The following is a 25251-nucleotide window of genomic DNA, read 5'->3' on the forward strand; positions in this document are numbered from 1 at the left end:
TCACTCATGGGGTGGGGAGCTCATGCCAACGATCTGACAATCAGCGGTCGTTGGTCTCCATCGGAGTCCAAACTACAAATCAACCTTTTAGAGCTGAGAGCAATCAGATTATCGCTGAAGGCTTTCCTGCCATCTGTCAGGGGGGGAAAAAAAGTCTTGATGACGGACAACACAGTGGCCATGCATTACCTCAAGAAAAGAAGTGGTGTAGGGTCACTACCTCTGTGCAGAGAGGCAATGCGGCTTTGGTATTGGGCAATTCAAGAAGGAATCTCCTTAACAGCAGTTCATCTAGCCGGGGAGGAGAATATGACGGTGGACGCTCTGAGCAGGCAGAGTACAGTGTCCCACGAGTGGTAACTGGCTCAGGAAGTCCTTCAGGAGATCTTCACCCTTTGGGGAACCCCTCAAGTAAACTTGTTTGCGACCGGAATCGACCGGAATTGCGAAAAGTATTGCTCAAGGGAAATTCCCTAAGAGGAGCCCTAGGGGACACGTTTGTGGTGGAGTGGATCTTCCCACTGCTATACGCGTTACCTCCGATTCCTGTCATTCCTCAAGTCATCAGGAGATTGAGACGGTTCGGAAACCGCATGATCCAAATTGCTCCGGATTGGGCCAGGAGAACGTGGTACCGGGACCTTTTTAGACATGTCCATCAGCCCTCGGTTACGTCTTCCTCAGAGAGAGGACCTTCTCTCACAAATGGAGGGCGAGGCTCTCCATCCAGAGGTCAGGACTCTCGACCTTCATGCTTGGTATCTGAAATGCTGACATACAAGGATTGGGACCTTCCAGATGACATCATGGAAGTGTTGCTTTCGGCAAGAAGGCCAGAAACAAAATATCTGTACCGTTTCCGCTGGAAGAAGTTTTGCAACTGGTGCAGGGAAAAGATTGTTGATTCTTTTCTGTGTTCTATCCCAGAAGTGTTGTCTTTACTCTTGTCCCTGGCACATAGAGGCCTAAATGTCGGGACCATTAAAGGTTATCTTGCAGCGCTTTCCATTTTCAAGCGCTCTTCGGAAGAATTTTCCTACTTTAAAATTTCTTTGATAATACAATTCTTAAAGGGACTCACCATTGTGATCCCTCCTTCTTTCCAAGTCCCAGTTTGGGACTTTAATCTGGTTCTAAAGTTTTAATTGTGTGCCCCTTTTGAACCCTTGGACACTTGTCCATTAAGATTACTAACGTTGAAAACAGTTTTCTTGGTTGCTCTAACATCTGCACGAAGAGTGAGAGAATTGCATGCACTGTCTTCTGGGCTGCCCTATACTGTGTTCCACAGGGACATAGTTGTATTGAGGGTTAAACCCTCTTTCTTACCTAAAGTTGTCTGATTTCCATTTAAATCAGAAAACTATTCTGCCTGCATTCTATCCTCCACCTCATTCCAGTAAGGAGGAGGAAAGATTGCACAGGCTGGACCCGAGAAGAGCTCTAAGCCTTTACATTTCTAGGCTCACCAAGCTTAGAGTGGATAATCAACTTTTCATTGGCTACATCGGAAGGAAATTGGGTCATTCGGTGTCAAAACAAACCCTATCCCGTTGGATTGTGCTTTGCATTTCAGAATGCTACAGATTGGCGGGCAAAGATCCACCAGAAGGCTTGAGAGCCCATTCTACCGGAGGCAGAGCCTCTTCGACAGCCCTTCAAAGAGATGTACCCATAAAATCTATTTGTGAAGCAGCAACTTGGTCATCGATGCACACTTTTTCTAAATTCTATAGTCTGGATGCTTCCCAGTCTAAAGAGCTTGCTTTCCGTAAAGCAGTGTTATATTGAGCTATATAATAATAAAAATCTACTCCCTCCTCGAGAGCTTTCTACACTGCTTTGGGAGTCTATCTAAGATGAGGAATACCTTGGAGGACACAATCCATTTGAAGAACAAGTTACTTACCAACTGGTAATGTTCTTTCGAATGGATGTTCCTCCAACGTATTCCTTATCGCCCTCCCATCCTACCCCTCTGTAGATTTTCCGGCGTTATTACCACTTCAACTCTCGCAAGGCTGACACCTAGCTACCTACACTATCTATACAGCAGAGCAAGAGGACAAAAACAGAACTGAGGCCAACGGGCGCCGTGCATGCTACTTCTATACCCGATGACGTCACCCTCGACGGAGGCCTACGAGGGACTTCAACTTGACTCACGGCGCCCTCTGCCGAGAAAAGAATTCCGAAGCAGCCAAAGCTGGATGGAATAAATCTAAGATGAGGAATACGTTGGAGGAACATCCATTTGAAAGAACATTACCAGTTGGTAAGTAACTTGTTCTTCTCTGTTCCAAAACCTCAGTCTTGCGGAATTACTATTATGGTGTCCGTTTAATCTTATTTAAACATAAAACCATACCTGAGTTAGGGTATGTGGATATAGATATTAATTTACATAACTATAAAGCCACATCAAATTGGTAACATAATGTGTGTATTCTGGTCATACAGCCTGGCCTTGTCAGACTGCATGCCAGGAGACTGAATAACTGTGCCTCCCCTTTGATCCTTTGTGATGTCTGGTAATGCCTCTCTGCTGCAGGAGCTGTCCTGGGAAACGGGAATAAAAGGGCACACTCATCCCAAAAAGACTAGACTTGCATAAGGATGCAGCATACCAAAAGAGCCTTCGATGCTACGGACAAGGGAAGGGGGCAGGGATAATATAGACAGAGGGAGGTCCGCGTAGTTGGAGGAAGCTTCCCCTATCTTGTTTCCCTCTATACCTTTTCTTTCCTGTCCCCCTCTCCCCCCGCTTCCATTAGCACAAAGCAGTTTGGGTATGATGTCAGAAGGCAAAGACCACTTGCCTAAAGGACATTGCATCCCTGAACGCGGTTGCTTTTGTCCAAACACCTGTGGGCTTTTGCCTTTAAAGGAGGGCGTCTCCCACGCCTTCATTGATACATCCCTGGACTTCAACCCTTCAAGAAGATTTCATTCGACCCTGCTGGTTAGAGCAGTCTTTTCGAAAGTGCTCCAGTTGTGAGATGAAGGCAGGTGGTCCAAGGCAGAGGAAAGCTATGCTCTCCTTAACCAGGCCCAGAGCACATTGGGGGTGACCTGCTGTTGGAGCAAGCTGCCTCTCTTCCAGCTACTCTGGTACACAGGACCTAACGGGACTCGTGCATGTGTATGGCAGCCTCCCTTGTGCTTGGGAGACCAAGGACCTATCTTGTCCATGAGCCCCTGGATTGGGACTTGCAGCAACTGAAAAAGCCAAACAGCTGGTCTCCTATATTGTAAATGCATTCAAACCAAGGGAAACTGCTGCCTTGGCACTTATTTCAAGCTCTTTGGACCACTGTTGCTGTATCCTGAACCAATTTGCTGCCGCACTTCAACAGCCCTAAGCTTGAACCAGAAACACGTCCCCACGATGATTTCGAGCAACTGTGTGGCTCACTTCGAACCCAACTCTATGCCTGCTCCCCATCTAGATCCTTGTGACTTGCTGTATCCAAACCGGATTTAAACCGCTCGCACAGCGCCAAGAAGTCTGGTTTGGTTCTGTCAAGAAGCCAAGAACAGCGAGAGAGTATTGACTGTTCACCTGCACTCTCGGTCCATCTTTGGGCCCTAGAGTCTGGTAAGGTCACTTTTGTACATCCCTTTTCGAAAAAGAGCATATCCTTTTATGAACATTGTGGTTGATTGCCTTTCAACCCGATTTCATTACCCAGAGTCCTGCATCTTTGTCTCTTGCATATTCATTGTTCTTTCCACAGTTCTGTTTAGTTATTGTTGCATATGGTGTGTTTTAATTAAAATCCATATATTTTTATAGAACCTCGATTGGACATTCCTTTACTTTGGACAATTGTACTTGGCTGTTTAGGTTGCTACTATTTCACATTCACACTCCTCTTCGGTATAGCCTTACCTCTCCCCACGTTACCGCAAAAGATTTAGATGTCTTTCCCTGTGACTTTGGTTGAGATCACTCTTGTTTTGGAGAATTGTGAGGGCTGGGTAGGATGGTTAGCAACTACTCATCCTTGTACTGCTGCAGAGCAGAAGTCATTTAGTGGGTGTCAGTGACATTTTAGGACGGAGTAGGCTGTTAAGCAACTACTCATCCTTGTACTCATTTAGTCCGTGTCGGTGAAATATTATGTGCTGTTATTCCCTGCAGTTGTATTGTACGTAGTGAAAATACTCCCTTTTTACAGCATCTTAGGCAGCCAGTGAAATTGTTGACCTTTTCCCAGTGAGCAGACTGAACTTGTGAATGCGGAGTAAGATGAATGCTCAGATTTCCCAGTCTTTGGTGAGGGCTGGCAAATGACTGATAGATTCCGTACTAAGTGTCATAATATTAATCACTCAAAATTGTTGATACAAATATTCTTCCTTGCAGGGGCACAGTTGACTGTCTTTTTTTTAATTCTATTTTTTTAATTGGCTTTTGGGTTGGCTGTGCATTAATATTTCAGTGCTCATATTTTAATCTTGTGCAAAAGCTGGGTTGTTGCATCCACTGGCCTTATGGTGTTACCGAAGCAAATGCCTCCTGTTTAGGAATGTCATTAGGGATGATATTTGGTGTGTAGTTGGTCATTGTGTGTGGTGGTTTGGGAGTGTCAATGGCTCTAGTTTTGGAACCTTTTTTAATACAGGTGGGAAACCTGGTTATGGGGCCGGCATCAAAGCTCATTAGAGCTCTGCTATTATTTATACATTCCTGCATAATGTCTGTGGGGAATAATTTGAGGTGGTGAAGAGGATAAACCTTAATCTCATAACTGGCAATATCTGGGAACTCGGCTAGCCCGTTGTGAACTGGAAGGTCCTCTTATCTAACTTGCACCAAGATCAACATTGCATTTCTGAAGGAAGTACACCTCTCCATGTAAAATACCAAATACGTTGTCTTGTGTGTCTGCCTGCCACAGATGTGTCTCCTCCCATGCAGTGAGCTCTAGGGAGAGGTGGCTGTAATTATATGCCAAACTCTAAACTAAGTTTGTAAGGCGATTCATACTTCTGGGGGATTTTGGTGGCTGCCTGCTATGTTGGGTGTACCAGCACCACATTGGTCAATGTTCATGGGTCTAATACCGTAAGGGTCCAGGAGGAGACTGACGCACGGGTGCCATGTTTGCAGCTATATACTTTTATTAGCCAAATGAAAAGCAAGAGAAAACCTAATTTTCCCTATCTCAAACAAGGGTTTTACTTGCCTCGAATAAAATACTAATAGTTCTGTCATAATGTCCGTAACTTCTAGGGAGGATATCTTAGGGGCAACGTGCTTGCCCTTGAAGCAACACAACACGCAGCAACACAGGTTAGATCGCCAGGTCCGCACTTAGAAACCTCTGGGTATTAAGCGCATTATAAATAACCTATCATATCAAAACTTAGAGTCCACCGTCGTGTGTCAAATCCTATCTCTATCCTTTACACTTCAAACTAAAGTCTTAACTGAAAGTTCCATTCCCAGGAGAATCACTCCCTTCTCCTCGTATTAGATTCCAAAAAGTCAAAAATCAAATAAGGTTTTTCTTCTTCCAACCAAAAGCTAGGGGGAATGACTCACTTCCCCTGGCTGAAAGGCCATTGTATAGTTCAGCACTGTAACCAGGGGGAATGACTCCCCTCCCCTGGCTTTTTCCTTTCCTTTTTCTCTTCTTTGTATTTGAGCTACCCGGTTCATTCTTCTGCCCAGTACTGTCATGAGGAAGAGTACTTCACAGTGAAGATTTAGTGTTGGGTCCACAACCCTTGGTTCTCTTTTTATCCGGCTTCCTTGGTTCACTCTCCCGCCAAAAACTGCCGCGAGGAAGTAGACTTCTAATGTGAATTCTCTGGGTCTTTAGTTTGGTCTTATCAGGCAACTCGGCCTGAAGTAGGGACCAACATTTTTGATTCCCACCCTTGTCATACCACCCATATTCCCCATTACCTCTGGGGACCTCTCGATACGGGGTGCGATCTCCTCAGCTATTATGTCTTCTCCCTTCCAGTGCCATTGGTGTTTGTAGTCTTCAGCAGCTCTGGTGCTTCTTCACTGCTCCAGGCTCCCTGCAGTTTCGGTGCTGTTAATAGACCAAATGGCCCAACCCCCAAAACCACTTCCTAGGCGGTCACGCCACTGCCTTGCCACAGTTCTCTTTCTTGGCTCCTTGCAGTCTTAACACCAGTCCACTCAACACCTGTGGTCGTGTCAGGGCCTTCCCTCCTCTCTGTTCCACGGCTCCTTTCAGCCAGAGCACCGATCCACCTTACGTCTATGGGGGGGGGGGGGGCACTGCCTCGCTTAAGGTTTGCAATTTATCTCAGTCCAACTGCTGCAGGACTGTACCAGTTCAGTTCTCCGGTACTGAGGGTCCACCACCCTCGGATAGACTCAGCCTCTCATGCGTCATGCTTCCCGGTTTCCCTCTTTGTTGTCCTCCTGCTTCTGGCTAGGCCATCTCGACGACCATGTTGATCGGTTCTTGATTTTTATACCTGGGCTGAAAACGAGGTTCGTAGTCTCGTATGTTTTTCAGATGTAATCTTTCTTCTGCCACAGTTCTTGTTCGTCTCAGTACTGGGGACGGAAGTGGAGTCATGAATCATTATAGATGTCTTAGATGGTATATTGTGCATAGGGAAGAGAGGGAGTGTATCGGAAAAAGGTGACAACCGAGAATATGCATCCCTATCACCAAGAAGGGAATCCTCCTCTGGCAGATCCTCCTGCGTTATACCACCCCCAAGGGTATAATTGGATAGTGGCTGCACTGCCTTGGCTTAGCAGAAGGGGATTCCCCCCTGGGGAGAATTGACGCCATTCATTGAATCGTCACAATACCTGCAGCAAGCAGGGTTACTGCCCCAGCAGCCTGGGAGATTGAGCAGATAATGGTTCTCTTTTGTGTGGTGGCTATCTGGAGACAGCACCTTAATGGGATGAGGGAGTACACATTTCATTCCTCGATTTATGCTCCAACATGGCTGATTGACTTTTTCTTGTTCTCTGTGAGGGTGCTGCATTTGGTTGGGGAACTGCATAACTCTACCCCATTGAGTGTTATAGCACTCATGCAGTGGTGGCCACAATGTCAATACCATGGTTTCACATCCCTTCAAAGGGCTTGCTGCTTAGGTGTGTTCATATTATGTATTTGAGAAAGCTCTTGAAGATGAAATCCAACACTACCTGGTTAGAAATGTCATTTCTGTTGACTCCAAAATTACAGTGTAGAGTACCTTCAGTTATTTTTTTATTAGAGAGCTGTGTATTTCACAGGAGGCTAGGGTGTTAAGATAATTGAAGAGGGATCTAAGTGGCCTTCAGGACGAGTTTAGGGTCCTGGAGTGTCTCTATGGAGGCATCTGGCAATTGTAATCTCTTGCCAGAGGTATGGTTAACCAATGGTGTTTTGAGGGCAAGTGACAGGAAAGTTTAGCTTCTGAAGTACAAGGAAGTATGGAAAAGGCTGGGGAAACGGTTTCCCAGGTTGCCAAGCAAGAATGGGGTTCCTTTGACATTCATGAGATTATTGGGGGTAAGGGTGCCCTCACCAAGAGAGATGATCAAATCACCATTGTTTCATGACTTTCTAAAAACAAAACCTGATATTAGTTTTGATATGCAGTGATTTTACAATCTTAGTATGAATAACGCATTGCAATGAAGTGAATGTTCTAGATGGTGTCTGCTTTTACAAGCTTTCAAATTGACCAAATCATTAGTCATTGCTTATAATCAAGACTATAGTGCATCAAGAAGTGCTCCCACATCTGAAGATTGAAAGCAATACAAGTTTTATAGTTAACTGACCAGCAGTGTAATGCGCTCAATTGATTTCTTTGCTTTTTCTGAAATGTTTCTGTATACATATTTGCATGTATATGCAGTGATCTGATACACTTGTGTTTTCATTGAAGCTTAAACTTAAAACAAATCAGGAAAATGGCACTGTAAAATGTTGCCTTCACGTTGTACATGTTTAATATCTTACATTTTTAGCAACTGTGTATTTATTTTCATCTGCAGTGCTCTTTGGGACATCGAAACTGGCCAACAAACCACCACCTTCACAGGACACACAGGAGATGTAATGAGTCTTTCCCTTAGTCCAGACATGAGGACATTTGTTTCTGGTGCTTGTGATGCTTCATCTAAGCTTTGGGATATTCGGGATGGAATGTGCAGGCAATCATTCACAGGACATGTGTCTGATATCAATGCTGTTTGCGTAAGTTACATGTTGTGCTTGTTAATAGAACAACTAGGCCTCACCGCTGTTTGTTGAATCCCTCCATACCTGTGAATATGAAGAATCATTTGTGGTGGTCAGGTTTTGAGCCATGCACTCTGATCTGCATTACTCAAGCTATATACTGGTTTCCAGAATTGGATTGAATATGTGGTTGTATAACGACTTTGCTGCAAAGAATACTTAGTCTGAACCTGAAATGCAGATTTTTCGGTAATGTGCCTATGAATGAAGACAAACCACAATCATTTGCTCTTAGAAAATAATAGACAGATCTCCAAGCAGCTGTAATATATTTAAAGTTGTGTACAACCCAAGACAGCTGATAAAGTATACATGTGCATGCATGGTATCTGATTGGATGTTCTGAGTGCTGGTTCTGTCTAGTGACTTTTAGAAAATACCCTAAACTTGGTTGAAAAGCACCAAGAAATTCAAATTTGAGTCACTTTTTTCAATAAAAATAAGAAAAAAAGTCACCTATCGGTTAGCTTGATGGAATGAAATTTACTGTTACTTTCAAGTCAAAATGATTGTTAATTTCTTCATGATTTTTTTGTAATTTTAAGGCAAAAGGTTTGTAATCAATAAACCAAATAAAGCCTTTAAAAAAATAATTTGAGTCACTTAAGAAATCCCTTGTCAAAATATGAACATATCCGAAACAAAACCATAACTAGGCTAGTATACTTATGAAGCAGAGCTAGAACTGCTGTGGAATAGAAGAACACTGTCGAACCAGTGGAACACTTGAAAACAATGGCTGGCCATCAACCTTATTCTGCGACCGGTTTATCCTGTATAGGTGAAGATGCATGATAAAAACGTATGAGAAAAATGTATATTATTTTACCAATGTGTATGATACAAGACTGCCTAACCAACCTTTAATAAGGGTTTTGTCCATTTCATGTTCACTTCATTCCGCTACCCTCCAAAACTACCTCATAGAGCTTTTTGTGTGGTTAAACACTCAGTTCTGTGACCTGGATCTTGTTTAGATTCCTAAGATTCTAATAGTAATTGTTTATTTGTACAGCGCTTATACACAAGTGAAGTGCTTCAATGCGCTTTAAGGGAGCAGGGAAAAACAGTAGTCATTCTTAGGCCTTGAAGTTTCCAAATGATCTAACAAAAAGTAACTAGCGTACTAGGCCTGACAGCATTTCACCTAGTGCAAGTGCATGAAGTGTAACATGCTCAACCAGATTAGGGAGGGGAGACAAAGGGGGACAAGACAGAACTTACTAGGCATAGTAAATTCAGGACATGGAAAGGTACAGACGAGGTGCAAGGGAGGGAGAAGGGAGAAACAAGTGCGCCCAGTCTAGCAGGCCCCTGGGTTAAGTGCAGAGATGTTACCTCTCTCAAAGGAACGTAGATGAAGTTAAGTAGGGATCGCCCCTCTCTTGGAACGATAGCTGAAAGTGCAGTAGTGCTGCAAACAGTTGTTGGGGAGAATTCTCAGTTCTGTGCTAATTCCCTTCAACTTTAGAGACCCCCAGCTCTTGTGTGGCACTTTAGGACTTTTAATCTCTAACCTGGAGTGATTGAGACCTTTTTGTCACTCTCATGTATTTTTGATCCGATCTGAACTCTTTGTTTTTGGAGTCTGACAAACTCCATAGGCATCTACATTTTGTATGGTGACACACAGCACCTTTAATGCAGTGTCAATAGAGAAATCCTTTAGATTTCTCTTAAGGTTTAAATACTTTTTCTTAGGTGAACTACAGTTCCCAAGAATAGTGAAGTGAAATTGGCTGAACTTAACTTTTCTCTTTAAGCCCAGCACACACCATTTTATGTGGCGTGCTGGGGGGTTATTTAGTAGCCCCTTTTCCTACTTACTCATGTAACACTTTCTATGTTACCCTCACTACTTTAAATGGCTGATGGCAGTGGTTTAATGTTCCTACCATTGTGTGCTTTTTTACCACAGGCTGAATCCTCGGCTGCAGCATAGCACCCATGGGTGACTATTTTGTCAAAATTGTCCAAGTCTTCTTTTTTTGCCATTTCTTGTTTGTGAGGTCTTTCTTGGGTTTTACTCTGTGTGCCAAACCAGGTTTAACCCTTTTGTTCGATTTGCCTTTGGCAAGCTTCAGTGCTGAAACCCGCCTCTGGCTCCATTGTGTTTGGCAGTTTGGCAGGGCAGGAAGTTAGGGAGGTGCCGAAACTTACCTGTCCTTAGTGGTTACCTGTATGCACCCGGTCATGATTGCTGGCTGGCTGTCCTTGCAGGACAGCCCTAGCTGCTGTGAGTGACAGCTAGGTTGTGCAAGAATGGGAGAATGCTGCATAAAAGGCGAGGCTTCTTGGACTGGCAACAGTCGACCACTGGAAGAAACATTGCTGTACCAGGATCTGACGTCAACAACCTTGGCAAAACGGAAAGCCCTAAAACCAATGGCAGAATGGCTCCGCGAGAAGAAAATAACATACCGGTGGAGCTTCCCCACGGCCCTGGCCTTCACCTGGGAGGTTAGACCACTGTGGATCGCACCCTAGAGAGGCAGAAAATGTCATGAATCCCGAGACCAGGGACGAGGAACCCGACAGAGCAGCGCCCGGCCCTGGAGGCGCTAGGCGAGAACCCCTGAACTCATGGTCCCGAGTCCAGAACCACCGTAGAGTACGCATGCCTTCCCCCAGGAACAAGAAGACGAACAATCGGTAAAGACGAGCCACCGGGCGACCCTAAGACCCCACAAGAATAACCCCAGAGAACTACAGGAACTCTAACTCAATGGAACTCTACTACACCATGTGGTAAATCTCTCGCTACACTGGAAATGCAAGAGGCGTGATGGCCTCCTATCTAGCTGGTCGCATTGGCCCAGCCACGGGTTCCGTTGGTGGAAGGCTGGACCGTAAAACCAAGTTTTTGTTCAAAGTGGGAGAACTGAGTCGTGGAGATGGGAGACTTCTTCGAAGGGATCGGGATCCCGAGAAACCCAAACTAAGCTACGAGACAGACATCCACAGGGGGGGCGCCCCTATTAGCAACTGTACTTGGTCCAGATGGCTACCTCAGATAGGGAAATCACCATGTTGACCTGGAATGTGCAAGGCCTAAATGCCCCAGGCAAGAGGAAATCGGTGGAATGAAAACTCCCAATTATCAGCGGACATCGTCTGCCTATAGGAAACACATCTACTAGCTGCCGATGAAAATCTGATATCCTTCCTCCGCTACTCAAAACGCTGTGGCCAAAAAGAGAGGGGTGGCCATCCTCCTCAGCCACGACCTGCCATTGACTCGGATCACAATCAAAAGGGACCCAGAAGGCTGTTACCTACTACTGAAAGGCCTCCTCATCGACCTCCCCATCACCCTTGCGGCGGTCTACTGCCCGAAAAGCACCCAAGACCGCTTCCTCCGCAGCCTGCTTCCAGTGGTGGCGGCATTCTCCAAGGGTCAACTTCTAATCGGCGGGGACTTTAATCTAACACCGGACCCTGACCTGGACAAAACTCCCCCCAACTAAGGAGGACTACACCAAAGTCCTGGCCTTGGCGGAGTTTATGCGGGAAACCGGAACCATAGATGCCTGAAGACTGTTCAACAAGAAGGATAGGGAGTGCTCATTCTTCTCTCACGTCCATAGAGGCCACTCGCAAATTGACTTGCTAATAACCTACAGCGAGCTCTTGCGCTGCATAGAAGACATCCAGATCGGTCTGAGAGCCATCTCAGACCATGCTCCCATTGTTAAGCGTCTGCGGACACTGGGAATGCCAGAAATGCTTAGATGGACCTGGAAGCTCCATGACCAAACCCTGGCGGATGCCGCTTGCAGAACAGAAATAGCCGAGGCACTCACAAACTACTTTGCGGAGAACTCGACTGATGACACCTCAAAGGCAATCCTCTGGGACGTCATGAAACCAGTGATCCGCGGGGTAGCGATCAACTGCACATTGAGACTCAACAAACTACAGCAAGACAAGCTGGAGGAAAGGGTCAAGGAACTGGAGGATACCGTCAAAAAGCACCAGGCTAAAGCTACCGGCCGGGAACTCAAGAGAGCGAAATCTGAACTAGAAATGCACCTGGCGGACTGCTCAGCCAAGGCCCTGTCCTACACAACAATTCTATTACCTAAAAAGCAATAAAGCGACCCACCTCCGGGTGCACAAGCTGAAAAAAGTACACTCAGAAAATAACATTCAATGCCTGGCAGATCCGAGCGGCAACCTACGCTACACCAAGCCGGAAATCCTTGAACTCTTGGCACAACACCACAAAGAAACCACGTCTGGACCCCCTACATCAAAACTGGCGCAGCTGAGCTTCCTGGCACCCGTCCAAGGAGCACTGCCACATCTCCAACTAGAAACACTGGAACGCCCAATCACGGCGGAGGAAGTAGGCGATACGATCTGTACGCTGAAAAACACGGCCCCGGGTCCGGACAGCATTACTGCCCAGTTTTACAAGAAATACACCAACATCTTGTCCCCCCAGCTAGCCAACTCTATTCAACTCTTTCCTCGAAATGGGCTCCACAACTCTGTCTATGGAGGAATCGGTGACGGTCCTCATTACAAAGCCAGGGAAAGGCCGTACCCAATGCACTTCATACAGACCTATCACCCTGCTAAACAACGATGCCAAGCTGTTTGCAAAGATCCTGGCGAACAGACTGGCACCGACTCTCCCAAGCATAATTCACCCGGACCAAACCGGTTTCATCCCGGGCCGCAGCACACAAGACATCAGGCGAACAATCAACACAATCGGGTCGGCTAATAGAATGGGGTCGGAACTGGTAATCATGTCACTCGATGCACATATAGCCTTCGATATGCTGGACTGCGGCTACATCAAGGAAACGTTAAGTCATTACAAATTCAGCCCAAACCTCACCAAATTGATCCTATCTAACTACCAACACCCCTCCACACACCTCAGAGTGAACGGGAGCAAGTCTGAGAGAATCGCCATCACAAGAGGGCACTAGGCAAGGCTGCCCCCTATCACCCCTCATATTTGCGCTCTGTATGGAGCCCTTCGCAGACAGAATACGAGCGAACCCAGCGAGCCATGGCCTCTCGATTCGCGGAGAGTCCTACAAAGTAGCCCTTTATGCCGATAACGTACTCTTGACTGTCTCTCAACCAGAAGAGTCCATGCGAACAATCTGGCAGGAACTAGAAAAGTTCAAAGAAGCAGCAGGATTTCAGGTAAACTTTACGAAATCAGCAGTAATGAGTATCGAAGTCCAGAAAAAACGCAAGGCCTCCCTGGAAGCCAAATACCCGATCCCATGGGCAAAGCAACACCTCACCTATCTGGGAGTCCAAATGCCAACTAAAACGGTAAGAATCTACAAAATAAATTTTCGCCCTCTATTTGCAGAACTCCGAAAGGACCTTGTCAGGTGGCAAAAGGAGGAAATTTCGTGGCTCGAAAGGATCACCGCAGTAAAAATTAACTTAATCCCAAGACTACTAGATCACTGCCTGGCCCTCCCAGTAACGGTCCAAAAGAAAGCCATCCAAAAGCTACAGGCAGACCTCCTAAAATACTTCTGGGAAGAAAAGAAGCCACGAATACCAAGACGCATCATGCTCCGTAGTACCGTAGTGGGTGGCCTTGGGGTCCCAGACGTCGACAGATACTGCCTCGCGGCCAAGCTCTCACACGCCTTTGCATGGAAACTACATGACCCGCGACCCTGTTGGCTAACACTAGAGGACAATTGATGCCAGTCGCCGATAGAATGCCTACCACACATGAGAAGCCCTAGCCATGCCACCAACGAGGAGCCACTGACGGCAACAAGAAACAGTGACAAGCTGGAAGAAAGCAGCCCGCCAATGGAACCGCAGAACTACGACAGGCCCTCTCACCCCCATGTGGGATAACCCGGACTTCTCCCCCCGACGTCACCCCGAACAGCTTCGACAAGTGGAAAGCGGGTGGACTGAGGTCATCGCAGACTTCTTCGAAAACGGCGATCTGCTGAACTTTAAAGCCTGCAAGGCCAAATTCCAGGTCCCGGAGACAGAAAGGTTCAGATACGCACACCTTAGGCATTGGCTATCAAGCGAAGGATTCAGGCAAGCCAGAAGTAGAGAACGATCAGCCCTAGAGAGTACTCTCACTACCACCCCGTCCCTAAAGGGAAGGTGGCCACCCTATACAGACTACTAGATAAAACGGACCCTAAAGGAGCCCTACATGATAAGATGGGAGAAGGACATAGGCAGAGAGATCGACCCAGCGGAATGGAACCACATCTGGTCCCGTGTACACAAAAGCTCCAAATTCATAACCAACAAGGAAGGAGCCTTCAAGGTGTTTTACAGATGGTACCGAACTCCAGAAATCCTCAAATGCAACACCTCCAGCCCATCACACTGCTGGAGAGGGTGCTCAGACAAAGACACACTATACCATCTACTGTGGGCCTGTCCTAAAGCGGCCCAATTCTGGAGGAATGTCCTCGACCAAATCAAACTAATCACAGGCCTCACAATCCCATGGGACTCTGGAGTTGTCCTGCTGTGGGCGACAGACGAAGGACGATTCCCGCTGACCGGCCGCCTAGCGGACCTCTGTTCGCACCTCCTAACGACAGCATAAATATCAATCGCCAGGCTATGGAAACACCCAGAGGGCCCATCAATCCCAGTGTGGTGGGCCAAATGCTCGGAGATAGTTGCAGCAGAAAAAATCACGGGCGTGCGCTTCGACAACAGAAGCAAATTCCACCAAACCTGGGCCCCATTCCTAGACTACACACAGCAATTCCCAGGAGTGGCAAGATAGCTCCCAACCTTGCGATGGATGGAGAAACTCGACCGAGGACACCCGACGGAGGCGAAATGGAGACACACTCCGGAGCCCAACACTGACAATCCTCCCACCTCCCTAGCAGCAGGGCAAACCCAGGCCTGGAGCACGCTCCCGCCCTAAGACAGTGCAGCAAAACAGACTCCCGATACAGCTTATTGTGCAAATTGATGCTCCCTGTGTCTCCACTCTGACCCCCCCAAACCTCCCCCCCCCCCATCCCTACCACTGTTTCTTTTTCGGACTTCAGTTTCTCCGTTTTGCCAGTTTTGTTGAAACAAAGCTTCAGTGTCACCCTAGATCCGATGTCTGACCGAAAGCTGTATGTTTCTTTTCCATTTTGTATTACTTTTTACTTTTACAAAACAATAAAAAGAAATGTTGAAAAAAAAATAGCATTATATACGCTTGAAAGAAATATTGAGAGAACACAGCGATGCCCCTCAAACCCCCCTGGAAATTCAGTGATATTAAGTCAAGTCATGTTGTGGATGTGTTTAAGAGTGCGTAGGAGTTGTAGGGGCCACTAACTAGATATCATATCGGCTCTCCTATTGTTGATGACGGAAGGGGGTTCTAGTAAAACAGTGCCTACTGACACAGGTGTCAGAGTCAGGAATTGGCTGTGTACTGGGGGACAAAAAAAGGAGAGTTTGACAAACACCCTCCAGGGATGTAGATCGTGGAGGTGCTTATTGATGACCCGTTGCTCCGCCTGCCGATTATTTTTGTATTATTTATTTATTATTTTTCTTTTAAACTAACACATGTCAGAGGCAGGCAGCAGTACATACATTTCCCAGCGTGTTGACATTACATAGTGCATTGGCGATGGGACGGTGCAGTAGATCAATTATATTTCACCACATTGTTAGATGCGTGATTCATATTTCGGGTATCAGAGCGTCTTGGCTACATCAGACTTTGTGTCTTATCCGTCGATAGTTACTCTGTGAGTTCTGAATGGAGCCCATATGTCTTTGGGCCTGGCTGTTGCCGTTACGGTTTGTATGAAGTTTATCTCATTCTCGTTTACTGCTGCCATTTCGTGATACCAATGACTGAGTGTTGGTGATTCTCTGGCCTTCCATTTCTGTAGTATTCATTTCTTGGCTATGACGCAGCCTAGATTTAATAGCATGCAGATTTTAATGTTTGTTTTGCCTATGTCGCCCAACAGGTATTTTAGAGGCAGCAACGTTGGAGGTATCCCCACAATTTCATGAAGTGTCAAGGCAATGTGTTGCCAGAATTCTGATATGTGGGGGCAATTCCAAAACATATGTATGGTGTCTCTTCAGTGGAGTTGCATTTCGTGCAGACTTGCGGTTGTGTCGGAGTAAATTTTGATATGCGTTTGGGTGTGTAATGCAGTAGGTTAAGCACTTTATATAAGCCTCAGTCGGGCGTTCAGTGACACTTCTTTGGTTAAGTTGCAAATCTTCGCCCACTTATATTCATCGATTGTTGTCTCTGTGTCTACCTCCCACTGTTCTTAGGGCATACCCTGTTGGATCATGGAGTATAGCTTCGATAGGAGATTGCGCTTATTGTTAGGCTGCACTAACAGTTCCAGGTAATTATTGGTAGTGGGTTCAGTTGGGAATGACTGCCATTTCCTTCGCACCGCCGCTCGCATACGATAGTATTGTAGCATCTTGACAGGGCTATTTCCCAATTTGTTTTTGAAATTTGGGTAGTGTGGCAAACTTCCCCTCTGGGAAGAGGTCTCCTAGTTTCATTTCGTGATTCGGGTCCCTGGAGCCCAGGAGTTTTGAATGTCGGGATCCATCGTGGGGGCGGGGGGGTGGGATTGCCCCAGAGTGTCATTTGTTTGGTATACGGGTCTGTGATGTTATGTTTAAACTGAATGGGCCGCCATGCCTCCAGTGTTGCGCACAGTGGGTCAAAGGGGCACGGGTCCAGTTTATGTTCACTCACAAGAGTGGTCTGTATGTTGATCAGTGCTGCAGATTGTTTCTCCAGGTTCAGGTGTGGGTGTGTGTTATCTGCGTCATAGCACATACCTGCATATTGGGCCTGGGCTGCGAGGTAGTGTAACTCGTAGTCGGGAGTCGCCAGCCTACCCTTCTAGTATGGTTTAGTGAGGGAGCTCCACTTCGCCCGAACCTTTCTTCCTCCCCACACGAATCCTGTCGAGAGTTTTCCAAGAGTTTTAAAAAATTGGCTACCTGGCCATATAGGGATGGTGGTGAAATAGTACAGGAGTTTAGGGACCACTATCATTTTTAGAATGGCTATTCTTCCCATCAGTGACAATGGAAACTTGCCCCATAGATTGTTTGTTTTCGAGCCTCCCATGGTAAGCCGAGTGATTTTTTTTTTCATATGATTTGTGTGTTCTTGTTACCATTACGCCAAGGTATTTCACGGACTTCTCAGCCCACTTCATCCCATGCATTTGGGTAGGTTTTGCTGTGGCATCTGTCAGGGGGAGCAGTTCTGATTTCAGAATATTAACCTTGTATCCAGAGTGTCTAGTGAAGGTGCCTACCTCAGCGAGTATGGGGGCCATGTTTCTTTAGGGGCGTTTCAGGTATATCAGAGTATCGTCTGCCTATAATGATACAATCTGCGGGTTCCTAATATGTTTATTCCCCTATGTCCATGGTGTTGTCATATCCGGCTAGCAAACGGTTCTATTGTGAGAGCAAAGAGCAGTGGAGAGAATTTGCATCCCTGGCAGGTGCCTCTGGCTATGTTCATTGCCACAGAGAGGTTCCCGTTGGTTCTGATTATGGCCCTAGGGTCCTTATATCGTAGTTTGACAAAAGTGTAAAAGCCCCCTCCCAACCCCATTCGTTTTAGTACACAGAGTAGGAAATTCCACGACACTGAGTGGAAATGCTTATTCGCGTCCAGCACCATTGCTGCTGCTGGGATGTCCTGGTTGATCTGAGCCATTGTGCCTAACAGTCGTCTTATGTTCAGTGCTGAGGATCTGGCCGGGATGAATCCCGACTGGTCTGCATGTATTAGCGTGGTCATGTGGGGTAGTAGTCTTTTTGTCAGCATTTTGGCATATATTTTCATATCTGAATTTATTAGGGCGATCGGGCGGTAAGAAGACATTTAATTTGGGGGCCTACCAGGCTTGGCAAGAACAGTTATTACTGCTTCATTGAGTGAGGGGGGTAGCGCGCCGTTTGCGCAAGCCTCCTGCCATACCCTCAGTAATTTAGGAGGGAGGAGATCTGTATTTCTTATATAGTTCAATACCTATGCCATCGGGGATCGGGGCTTTGTTGGAGGTCAGCGAGGCTATCGCGTTGACGATTTCCTCTTCCAATAATGGGCTTCCCAGTTTCTCTCTGGATCCTGCATCCAGGGTTGTGAGGTTGGTATGTGCTATGTATTCCGATACAGCCTCCGCTGACCTCTCGTCGTTATTATTATACAAAGTCTGATAATATTGTCTGAATAGGTCATTTATTTCTACGGGGTTCACTGTGGTGGTGCCATCAGGCTTGGTGATTCCTCCGATGTGTTGTGCTTCATGCTCGCCCCTGGTTATGGCCGCTAGTAGCCTTCAGTCACCCTCCCCAAATCTCATGGTCTGGACCGTGCAAGACATGTGTTGGGTCTCGCGGTCAGCAAGCTTATAGAATTTCTGTCTATTACCTTTGATCAGACCCAGCAGTGCTATATCGCATGTTTCCCCATATTGATTTCCTAAACCCCGGAGCTTGTGTTCAGTGCTATCTAGCTCCCCTCTGATTGTTTTTAAATAGCCTGCTGCTAATGCAATCATTACCCCTTGGAGCCAGACCTTGAATGTTTCCCAGATCGTAGTGTATTCAGCGACTGTGCTCTCATTTTCCGTGAAAGAAAATTCTTTGTCAATTCTTAGTGTTTCCACAAGGGATTCATCTAGTAGTGCGGATGGGGCCATCCTCCAGGTGTATGGTGGTTTGGGGGAATTTTGCATTCGTAACTCAAGCCAGACTGGTGAGTGGTCAGACCATGTCCTTGGGAAGATCTTTTGTCTCTTGCACAGAGCTGACCCAGTGTGCCTAGAGGAGCCACAGGTCTATTCTGGAATGTGCGTCCTGCACCGAGGAATAGTAGGTGTACTCGGAGGAGGTAGGGTGTTTGTGCGCCATACGTCAAGCATGGCAAATTGAGTCATGATCTGTTGGATAGCTCGAGAAGCTTTGGTACTGGATTTCTGTCTCGTGTTGGATCTGTCCAGTGCAAGGTCTAGTGTTGTGTTGAAGTCTTCCCCCCCACACAATTGGGATGTCTGGGTGTTGGCATATAAGGGTGGCTACTTAAATATAGAACGTAAAGTCGTCCATGTTGGAGCCATAGGTGTTTAGAAGGGTTATTGGTGTATTGTTAATTGTCCCGGATACCGCCACGTATCTGCCTTCAGGGTCCTTGTGCATTGCACTGGCCTTAAAGTTAACATTGTTATGTATATGTATTGTCACCCCTCTCACCTGTGACGAGTAGTTAGCATAATATCTGTTGTTCCCTCACTTTGGAACATGTATTTATGTACAGAGTCTAGTGCGTGGGTTTCCTGCAGCATTATGTTTGGGGTGTGCCGGTCCAGATATGCACAGATCTTTCTGCGTTTAAACGGGTTGTTTAGCCCTCTCGCATTCCACGGGATCATCTTAAAATTCATTGCCATATCGCTTGTTGTGGTTCATATATCGGTACATAGTTTGTAGAGTCCATCCTGGGTCTATATGTACAAGACTCTTTCTGCCCGCCATCTGCCATGGATTTTATGGTTTTCTCCCTTAACTTTACAAGGTAGAAAGAGGCCCAGTCTATTTGAACTTTAACGCTCAACTTCCCATTAGGTCCTCTTCGCCCCCCCGCCCGCCCCTCAACCTCACTATCCTCCCCAACATCATGTCTCCCTTAACAACTTTTGGAATCACCTGGGGGGGGGGCCTATGTTGGGAGCCTGTAGCATGCCTCTACGCTTGCGCGCCCATTGCTGAGATAGTCGATCGCTGTTGCTGTCTTCGTATAGTCTTGGCGACTGTCGGCCCATTCATTTCCTGGAGCCTTCAGTCTTTGTCGTCCATATTGTTCATAGCATCATTCCTGGGTACATTGCAGTCCCGCCATGGTGGTCGAGGGGAAATGAGGATCGATGCTTCCACGTAGGCCATCGCTTGTGCCGGATTCTTGAAAAATTGAGTTTTCCCCTCGTGTTGTAACCTTAGCCTGGCTGGGAACATCAGAGTAGGGCACCGTTTCACCGCATCATACGATCTTAGTTTGTGTCTGCACACTTGCTGCGAAGTCCGGGTATATGTGGATCACATTTGAATCAAATTGTAGCGTACCTTTCTCCCTTGCAAGTCGCAGTATTGTGTTGCGGTCTCTGTAATTCAATAGACGAGCCAGTACTGTTCTCGGTGGAGCTCCTAGGTGAGGGGGAGGCACCTGTGGGCGGTGTGCTCGTTCCACCAGGATTTGCGGTGACAGTCGCGAGGGGCAAACATGTTCTTCAGGAGATTTTCAACAAACTGTTCCATAGGGCCTTTGCATGCCGCCTCAGGGATACCCACTATGCAGATATTATTGCCCCGCAATCTGGATTCTAAATCTTCTCATTCGTTGGTTATTTTTGTGAGTTCTGTCTGCATGGCATTAAGTGCACGTCCATGTTGCTGAAGTGTCCTCATTGGTGCTAATGTGTGATTCTGCTTCGGTGGTTCTCGCACTTTATTTCTCCACCCTGGCCTTTAAGGAGCCTATTCTGGCCACTTGTCGTCCAATTTCACATTGATGGAGAGGAAGCTGCTTTGCATTGTCTGAAGTAGATGATCATGCCTGGAGCTGCTCTCATCCGTCGCCGTGGGTGCAGGGCTGTTGGGGTGCGGAGACAGCGGCTGCCATTGTCTTTGGGCCGGTAAAGGAGTCCATGGGGCTTTTTCTTTTGTTATTGTTGGCGCCCTTGCGCATATTGTGGCACCTTTCCGTGGGTCGTTGGGGCCCAGCCAGATCTGCAACATTGTATTCAAGGGAGTGTCAATTGAGGGCCAGTTTCGGGTGTGTGACTTGCGTAGCACCCACCTTTGGAATATCGGTTATTCCTGAACATTGCCGCTGCTGCGCTGACAGGGTGTCGAGGCCCGGAGCAACGTGTCTCTCAGCCTCCTGTTGATGGTTCTGCATTATGTTCCTAGAGTCCGGCGACATGGGTGACTCTACTTGAAGCTGTGGTCCAGTTGCTTGTGTCACTGGTGGCAGTATGAGCGTGTTATTAATTATTAATTCCTCATGTAGAGTTCGGCCTCCGGGCCCCCTTGTCGCCTGCTGCTTAGTTATGTGGCCCTATGGAGTCCGGGCGGCCTCGCCTGTGGTTCCGCCGTGGAATGATGTAGGGCGTCCTGCTGCCAGTTGCTTTATTGCGTCCACCCAGCAATGACTGTATGTTCCCGGCAGTATGGGGCTTGGTCTGGGGGTACCCCTTGCTATCCCTTGCAGGTCAGACCCACTCGGATGTGCCTCACTACATCACGTTACTGCAATAGTGAAAGAAACAGCCCAAAATGGCCGCGCTGACTCCTGTGCACGCAAGATCTTTAAACTGCGTTTTTGTCACAACCTGAAAATGGCTACACACCCCCTGCCACACACACTTCAGGTGGGGTAAAAGAGTCCTCACTGCAGGAGTATGCCAGTGGGTTCTGCAACATTTTACATGGAGCAAAGTGAATGAAGCAGTATCATTTTGCTTTTGAAATGACACTTTCCCAACCGTAAAAAGTGCTGCTTGGCGCTAAATGCATCATGCAATGCCCAGAATCATTCATTGTGGCTCAGAGGAACCGGGCCTCATTTGCGGGACAGCTCCAGTCCAATGTATCTTTGGAAAATCAACCTGAAGCTTTGTTTTCATTTTCACTGGAAACCCGGCTATTTCCCAGCTGTTCAGAGAGAGACTCGGAACAGATGATTGTAACTGTATCCATGCTGCAAAACAATTCTAGCACTCAAGACAAGAACTATAAGCTGCACAAAGTGTATATTTGCTGAGATGAAAACCGAATTTAAAGGAATAGTAAAATGGGCTTTTTCCTGACTGAAGGGGGAAAATCGCCTATTTTAAAAGTGCATTCTTGTGTCAAGGCTTAATTACTTAAGAAATGTAAAAGGATTTGTAATGGTAAAGACACACATATAAACTGTTTTAAGTCTATATGTTTAAAGTTAAGATTTAAAAGTATAAATCAATGCTCAACCCCGTCTGAGTTGGTAAACTATATTTAAAAGAAAAAAAACCTGCTCTGTCAGTGCTGACCCTGAGAAAGGGTGACACCTCAACTGCAGTAACAGGAAAAGGCTAATTGCTAGCTGGAGGCTTTGAATCCCCAGGACAATGGGGCTTCCCAGTGGTCATCAGACATTCGTCTTTGCCTCAGGCAGAGACAATAGCAGGCTAAGACACCCACCCTTCAAGTGGGAGCGGCAGAAAACTTTAATTAACAGAGAGAGGCCTTACCCCGCTTCAAAGAATTGACATTTGCTTACACTTGGGGGAGGGGGGGAATTGACAAGTGACATTGGTGTTTAAGCCTATTTGTAACTGAACTTTAAAGACATTTAACTTTGCCACAAGAATGAGGAAAACTGTGAAATGTGCATCATTCTTAATCTAATTTTCTGCTATTCATTTGAAAACTTGGTAGAGCTCCTTACTGAATAAGGAACAGAAGTTAAAATGAAGGACAGATTGCGCGGAAAGTATTGATGTTGTAAACATAACATTGTGTACACATATCCTAGGGGTAAATACGCATCTATGTACAAAGTTGGGAAATTTTAGGCCAAATCTTTCATGGTTAAAATTGCCAAAATGTATTAGAGAGGCAAAACCAAGTCTCACAGATTTGGGACTTGGATTGAAATGTGACCCACGAAATATGTAACCTGTGCATCTGATTTTCTTAGCGGTCATAACTACATGAATGTATATTTGTGGGAAAGTTAGATTTTGGTCCCAATAACTCGGGGTTTTCTAGACATTGTAAAAGTAACAACATAAATCATGACATCATTTTCTGTGATCCAATCGGCGAAAAGCAAGGCAGAGATTATGCTTTTGCCCAATCCTAGCAGTAGGGGTGTGGACAGTTAGACTGCCCCTGCCATATAACTTAGTGATGTAATTTGTCATGATAAATAAGGGAACATCATAACACACAGGCACACACTGATTCCTGACTTCATCCTGATTTTCTGTGTGGCGCTCTGTTCCTGAATTCTCCATCCTTGCTCCCGATTCCTGATCTCATTACAAAGCCAATGCCTAAGCATTGCTGACTCCTTTTTCAGCTAGGCCTCAAATTCTAAACAAATCCCAAAATCTAAGGGAAGCATTTCTAATCCAGTCTGGCTTGCTACTACTAAATGCATGCCTGCTGCAAACTCGCCATCCCACTGATCTCCAATCTCCAATAACCAGCGCAGTACAGTGCAGTCTTCAGTCCAGTCCAGAGCAGTCTGGTGACCAGAACCGCCAAGCTGACCCTATCCCGCCAGATGTGCCCTGCTGTCCTTGGTTATACTTGATCCGTGTGATGACCAGAACCCTTGACGGTCCAAAATCCTAAATTAAAGTGGACTGTAAGTATTAATAGGAAGCATAGAAAATCATAGCATACCTTGCCTTGTTTTGTTCCATCCCAAGCTCTAAACCATCCTACCCTTACCTTAAGAACTTGTAATATTGTCAGAAACATTCTTGAAACCTTGCCTTTGATTCCCTGCGCTAGTGCTAACTTCTTTAAATCATTTTGTATTGTGAAATCCCAAACCCTTAATCCTCCCTTGGGGTAATCGGACTGAGTCTGCCAAGGTGGACACGGAGGTGCTGGTGTTGGTTCCGCGGAGCAACCCTAGAGCTTACTGTGTTTCAATCTGGTAACCTAGCCTGAATGGCCTAGTGTAGAATATAACTGTCATTGGAAAAATTGATTTCAGTTTTCTTTTTCGCGCCTTTATTTTCCAAAAACGCCTCTTTCAACATTGCATAACTCGCTCAATTTAATAGCTAGAGACTTCATTTCAACTCTGGACTATACCTAAGACCCATAGCTACCTCCCAACCTAAAAAACGCACTCCAAATGTATTTCACCTGTTTTTCTTAAAAACCGTTTGGTGAAATTTTTTGCGGGAATCCGCATTTCTGCAAAGTTTTACATGTGTGATTTTTGTTTTAAATTATTTCCAAACTTCCATTAAGATTAAACGTGTTTGCTGTTGCTCAAACTATGACTCATGATTGTTTTCATCTTTCCAATCTTGCTCCCATAGAAATCTATCCTGAATTAAGGATTTTTGCACACTTTTCATTGTTTTGCTAAACCATTTTCGAATGTCATTTTAAAAAGTGTAAGATTGCAAACCCGTGTTTCTCTCTTGTTTGGGGTGGGAAGGTGGTATTTAAATTCTGTTTACTGTTCTTTATTCCTGAATACCTACTGCTTCCTTATATCTATTCTGAATTGCCTATTTGTGGGTTGAGTATTGCCGGGGGAAATCCTAACATAAATGCTATCTTTCCCAACAAGCCAAAAGTGTTCTGATGCTTTATATTCTGTGTTGCTAAAAGTGAATTTAACTGCCTTGCATACCTTATCTATTCTTGTCACCACATTGGTGATTGCTGCATCCTATTAAAAAGTATGTTTAATATGAATTTTAAATAAATATTACCTTTAGCAACCAGCCTGATTCCTGGTCCATTGTGACATTGGGGTATTTTGAGAAGGGGTGTGATATGAGTGATATATCACTCAGAATATTGAACCTATAAACACAATAAAAATAAGTATTTCAGCTGTGCGCTGCATACTAGACTGAGACCAAGGTGTATCGCCTGATTGAAATACTTAACAGGAGCCGTATGTGGGGCTGCCTGTTAGCCCCGTGCGCAGTGGGGGGAGTTTAACGCAGTGTTTTTTTCTGCCACTTGAGCTCGCAGCGGTCTCAATTTTGTTTTAATATCCGCAAGGGCTACAGGATGGTGGTGAGGTTTGTGCAATGTCAGGCCAGTGGACTATTGTGCAGCTATGCCTGCTGATGTGCAGCTTGTTGCACGCGTGGTTGCCAGGGCTTGGAGAGATTGGTTTGGAGTAGTTATTGGCGTATGAGAGCAGTGTCATCCGCCGCGCCAGCCCCCACCCTGCCAGCGGCTCTTGCCCAATTGTGGGTCCCCCAGCACGTTG

At 46.1% G+C, this 25251-nt stretch overlaps 1 protein-coding gene across 6 annotated transcripts in view; it reads left to right on the forward strand.

Annotated features, from left to right (window-relative positions):
• Positions 1-25251, forward strand: part of GNB4 (G protein subunit beta 4) — a 1465460-nt gene that overhangs the window by 1374216 nt on the left and 65993 nt on the right. For all 6 annotated transcript variants that reach the window (XM_069618681.1, XM_069618684.1, XM_069618683.1 and 3 more), the window contains one exon: positions 8000-8201. In XM_069618681.1, the coding sequence (XP_069474782.1) occupies positions 8000-8201 (202 nt within the window). The remainder of the gene's footprint in view (positions 1-7999; positions 8202-25251) is intronic.

The sequence above is a fragment of the Ambystoma mexicanum genome, chromosome 10, assembly GCF_040938575.1.
Source record: "Ambystoma mexicanum isolate Mex_15411 chromosome 10, UKY_AmexF1_1, whole genome shotgun sequence".
Taxonomy (NCBI): Eukaryota; Metazoa; Chordata; class Amphibia; order Caudata; family Ambystomatidae; genus Ambystoma; species Ambystoma mexicanum.